General features: G+C 37.1%; 1 protein-coding gene across 1 annotated transcript in view; it reads left to right on the top strand.

Annotated features, from left to right (window-relative positions):
* The window catches only part of KMT2C (lysine methyltransferase 2C), a 470,642-nt gene that overhangs the window by 385,520 nt on the left and 79,126 nt on the right, over positions 1–5,996 (top strand). The window contains exons 32-33 of the mRNA XM_042782218.1: positions 5,006–5,138; positions 5,385–5,599. Coding sequence (XP_042638152.1) covers positions 5,006–5,138; positions 5,385–5,599 — 348 coding nt within the window. The remainder of the gene's footprint in view (positions 1–5,005; positions 5,139–5,384; positions 5,600–5,996) is intronic.

Here is a 5,996-nt window from a genome sequence, read left to right as displayed (position 1 = left end):
ATTGAATAAGTGTGGAGAAAGAATACAACCCTGACGCACTCCCTTCTTGATTTTAAACCATGTAGTGTCCCCTTGTTCTGTTCGAACGACAGCCTCCCGGTCAAGGTACAGATTAGTCACTGGTAATAATCAATCGATCTTGATGGCATGTTTGGTCAATTTCAGACTGCAGAAGTTGGTAAAAATCTTCAGTTTCTTCATGTGTGGCTTTAGTGGTTGATGCATAAATCTGAATAGTAGTAGTAATAACTGGTCTTTGTAGATGTATGGGTATTATCCTATCACTAACAGCTTTGTACTGTAGGCTAGATCTTGAAACATTCTTTGTAATGATAAATGCCATGCCATTCTTCTTCAATTTGTCATTCCCAGCATTGTAGATCATATGGTTGTCTGATTCAAAATGGCCAAAACCAGTCCATTTTAGCTCACTAATGCCTAGGATATCAATCTTTATGTGTTCCATTTCATTTTTTGATAACTTTGAGTTTTCCTAGATTCATACTTCATACCTTCCACGTTCTGATTATCAGTGGGTGTTTGCAGCTGTTTTTTCCATTTTGAGTCATGCTCTGTCAGCATATGGAGATCCTGAAAGCTTTTCTCCATTCATATTATGATCAAGTCTTCTTTGGAGAGGCAGTTCTTTCCCAGTTGTATTTTGAGTGCCTTTCGAACCGAGGGGCTCATTGTTGGCACTGTGTTTCAGGGCTATTTGTAAAGTTTTCAAGTAATACATCAGAAAGTATTTCACTTCTATTCATAAGGTTTTCATTGGCCAGTTCTTTGAGAAGTGGATGTCTGCTTCCTTCTTCCTAGTCTGTCATAGTCTGGAAACTGTAGAAATCTGTCCACCTTGAGTGACCCTACAGGTATTTGAAATACTAGTGGCATAGCCTCCAGCTTCACAGCAACATATCGGCCACCACATCACAGCAAAATGACAGACAAGCGACACAGACCCTCTTCAACAAAGAAAAGAAAAACCAATTGACAGAGATACAGAAGATAATCCCTGGAACCCTGAGCTTTGAAAGGAACTATACAGAAGTGGATTAGGCACCAACTAGTGGAAAAACCTGAATGAAAACAGTTCTGTTTTCCAGGGTTGGCAAGGACATACGAGAGGCTGACAAAGGAAAGGAGACAGGTGATGAGTGGATAAGTGCTGTCAACTAGTGAACAGAGGAGCACAGCACAGAACCCTGTCTGTATAGATAACATACAAACAAAACAAAGAAAACGAAAATTGTGGCCAAGTCACTCCAACATATAATCACCAATTAAAATATAAACACAAAAACATCACAATGCCTCAGAGACAAGAGAGTATCACAATCTACACAAAGAAGCAAGATAAAGCAGGGGAAACAAGGGACCAAGATATAGACCCAAAACACATCCCTGAGGAAGATGCAGTATTGGAACTCCCTGACAAGGAATTCAAAAGAATTATATTTAAGTATCTTCAAAGAATTGAGAGACAGACCAAGGAAAACACAGTCAAAACCCTACAACAATTTTGGAAGAAAATACAAGAGCAAAATGACAAAATCAATTAAAAATTAAAAATGATTCTAAATCTACAGGTAGAGATCCAGAAGATTACTACTAAATTGCCAGAAATAGATAACACATTGGAAGGGCAAAGGAGTAGAACTGATGCAGTGGAAGACAGAATTAATGAGATTGAAGACAAATACCTGAATACTTCTTTGGAAAGGGATCAATCAGAGAAAAGATCAAAAAAAAATGAAGAAAGCCTAAGGTTCATGTGGGATACCATCAAAAGGAATAACCTACGTGTCATTAGAATTCCAGAACAGGAAGAGAAAAACAAAACCACTGAGAAAATTGTCCAAGATTTGTTGGAAGAGAACTTCCCTGACATGGTGAAAGATGAAAATATATCGATTCAGGAAGTCCAACGAACCCCAAACTGGATAGACCCCAAAAGAAAATCACCAAGACATAACATCATCAAAGTCACCAAAACCAAAGACAAAGAAAGAATCATGAGAGCAGTACAGGAAAAACAAATAGCTACCTAAAAGGGGCAACCAATAAGACTAAGCTCAGATTTCTCAACAGAAACCATGCAGGCGAGAAGACAGTGGGATGGTATATATAAAACCTTGAAAGAGAAAAATTTCCAACCAAGAATTACGTACCCAGCAAAATTGTCCCTCAAATATGATGGTGAAATTAGGACATTTCCAGATAAACAGAAATTAAGGGAATTTGTTAAAACCAGACCAACCTTACAAGAGATGCTAAACGGAGCCCTTTGGACAGAGAATCAATAACAGCCAATAACAACTGACTATTAACACACATGATGGTATAACCCAGAAACCAACCCAGCTATGGAAGTAACCAAAGTAAATAAGCCTACAAGATTGTAAACAGGGAAGCAGAGACACCAACCAACAAATGAGGACAACTACAAACCAAAATGGGGAAAAAAATCTGTGTCATTACAGAACTTCTAGATGGTAGGGACGTCAAGACAACTACAAAACAGAACGGACTATTCTAAACTTGGGAAGAAAACTATAAATCACAGGGTAACCTCAAAGAAAAATGATAAACCTTCACATAAAAAAGAGGACTAGCATAAATATTCAGCAAATAGTAAAACAATAACAATGAAGGAAGTGATAACATGATTCATAAACAAAAAGAGTTCAGCATAGAAAATTATATGGAACAAAGAAATCGACACAATGAAAAAGCACATGACAAAAATGACAGCAACAAATTCATATTTGCTGATAATTACATATCTGGCAAGGGACTTATCTCTAAGATTGAGGGAAAACTCCAATGCCTCAACACCAAAGGAATTAACAATCCAATTGAAAAATGGGCAGAAGACATGAATAGATACTTCACTGAGGAGGATATTCAGGTGGTCAGCTAATACATGAAAAGATGCTCACAATTATTGGCCATCAGAGAGATGTAAATCAAAACAACAAAGAGATATACCGTCTCACCCCAGCCCTGATGGCAAGGTTCAATGAGACAAAAAATAACAAATGCTGGTGGGGATGTGGAGAGATTGGGACTGTCATACACTGCTTTTGTGACTGTGAAGTGACACAGCTACTGTGGAAAGCAATATGGTGATTTCTTAGAAAGTTGGAATTGGAGATACCATTTGACCCAGCAATCTCATTACTAGGTGTATATCCTAGAGAGGTGCAAGCCAGGACAGGAACAGATACATGCATGCTCATGTTCATCACAGCACTATTTACAATAGCAAAAACATAGAAACACCCTACGTGCCCATCAGCGGAAGAGTGGATGATCAAACTATGGTACATACACATACTGGAATGCTATGCAGCACTAAAGAATAATGTAGAGTCTGCAAAACACCGCATAATAAGGATGAACCTGGAGAACATTGTGCTGAATGAAATAAGTCAATCACAGAAGGACAAATACAGTATTAGTTCATTGTTGTGGAGGGTCAAGGGAAGATTTATATATGGAGGGAAACTTTCTTTGTTGGTTGCCAGGGTTGGAAGGGGAGGGGAGGGAACACTGCAAAAGAAAAAAAAAAAATGCATTGACCCATGTCACTTTAGTTTTGTGTATTTCACTGTACATAAATTATATTTCAATAAAATGTATTTTTTAAAAAATGACAGACAAGTTGATAGATATAATAGCTTGTTCAAAACTATTTAAGAGAAAATGCCAATTTAATCATCATAATTGTTTTTTTCTTTTTTGCATGAACAGAAATGTTAGGTGCTGTCGAGTTCACTCTGACTAATAGTGACTCCGTGTATACCAGAACTAAACACTGCCTGCTCCTGTGTGCCATCCTTACAGTCATTGTTGTGCTTGAGTCCACTGTTGGAGTCACTGTGTCAGTCTGTCTTGTTGAGGGTCTTCCCTTTTTCACTGACTCTCTACTTTACCAAGCATGATACCCTTCTCCAGGGAATAGTCCCCTCTGACAGCATGACCACAGTAGGTGAGATGAAGTCTGGCCGTTTTCACTTCCAAGGAGCAGTCTGGCTTCACTTCTTCCAGGACAGATTTGTTTGTTCTTTTGGAAGTCCATTGTATTCTCAATATTCTTCATCAAGAGCACAGTTTAAAAGCATCAAGTTGTCTTCTTTGGACAGGAATAGGAATAAAAATATAAGAAACATCTTTTTGTAAATTTTAAATTAAAAAGGATAATTTCACTGACAAAACTTGCTAGCACTTACTATAATTCATTCTTTCTATAGAGCTACTATGTAATGAACATTTACTGCGAGTACTGCATACTGCAAACTGTACATACATTATCTCAATCCATGTAACAAAATACCTTTATTTTCAGAGATAGAAATCCTGCTTTAGACTCCAGTATACCATAGTGAAGTAAAAATAGTGATAACCTATTGCCATTGAATCAATTCTGACTCATAGTGATCTTATAGGACAAAGTAGAACTGTCCTCCTTAGGGTTTCCAAGGGTATAATATTTACCGAAACAGACTACCTCATGTTTCTCCTACAGAGCAGCTGGGGGTTTGAACAGCTGACATTTGGAATAGCAGCTGAGCATTTAACCACTGAGCCACCAGGACTTCTTAAACACAGTGATAGAGATCCTTTTTCAACATTTCATAATTTAAAAAAAAAAAAAAAACACACTGCCATTGAGATGAAATTTCTGTGATTTATAGAAACACAGGTTTGACACTGGTTGACACTGGTTCCCTTCTTTATGGAAGTAGGTTGCCCAGTCTTCCTTCTGAGGAGTGGCTCGTGGGTTTGAACCACAGCCTTCTGGTAAGCAGTCATATGCCTTAGGCACTATGCCACCAGAGCTCCCTTACAATAAAAGTCAATCCAAATAGTATTTTACAGTATAATTTTGAAAATATTCTACTTTTAAATAGTATCACAAATTGTTGTTTAGAAATATTTCAGCCACTTTATTTTAATGAATAATGTACAACTATTTTACCTAAATTATATTTTTCTTAAGATATTTTTTCACGGATACCACTCATGAATGGCCTTATTGGACCCAGTCCTCATCTCCCACATAATTCATTGCCTCCTGGAAGTGGATTGGGAACTTTCTCTGCTATAGCACAACGCCCTTACACTGATGCCAGGTATTTAAAAGCCTTCACTTTTTATGGAAATTTAAATTGCAATAATTTGTATCATGTTGCTATATAAATTAATCTGTTTAAATTATTGTGGACAATAATTCTGTGTATTTATTGAGAGTTTCACAAAAAAATCATCAAACATGTTACTTTTTAGCTGTTTGGTTTTAATGAAAGTTATATTTGACCATATTACTTTAAAAGTTATTTTATGGTTATGAAGCTCCTAAATTCTTTATTATTTGTCAGGGATAAAAATACAGCATTTAATCCAATGGTGAGTGATCCTAATAGCTCCTGGTCATCATCAGTACCTACCATGGAAGGAGAAAATGATACAATGTCAAATACTCAGAGAAGTACACTTAAGTGGGAGAAAGAAGAAGCTTTGGGTGAAATGGCAACAGTAGCACCAGTTCTCTACACAAATATTAATTTTCCTAACTTAAAGGAAGAATTCCCTGGTAAGTTGTGGATGTTGCTTTTGTTTTTTTACTACAACAAAAAGCCCTCTTACAATCATCATTAATTTTCATCTAGTATGATTGTGCACAATGTGAAAATGCCCTGTCTGGATACATCTTGCATTTCTTAGCCCTAGGCCCTGCACCCATTTACATGTTTTCCAAAAGTAATTTCAATTAGTAAAACAATCTGTTTTCAAGCCCCTAGCAATGCTAGTAAGCATTTGTAGCATATATACAGTGTTGTAGCATGTATTATATATATATATATATATATATATATATAGGAGCTCTGGTAGCATAGTGCCTAAGGCACTTGACTGCTAACCAGAAGCCTAGCGGTTCAAACCCACCAGCCACTCCTCGGAAGGAAGGTTGGGCAATCCTACTTCCGTAG

Source organism: Orycteropus afer, unplaced genomic scaffold (genome assembly GCF_000298275.1).
Source record: "Orycteropus afer afer isolate SDZICR_OR568_19922 unplaced genomic scaffold, OryAfe1.0 scaffold00264, whole genome shotgun sequence".
Lineage (NCBI taxonomy): Eukaryota > Metazoa > Chordata > Mammalia > Tubulidentata > Orycteropodidae > Orycteropus > Orycteropus afer.
Note: the sequence above shows the minus strand (reverse complement) of the source record. Positions and strands in the feature narration are given on the sequence as shown.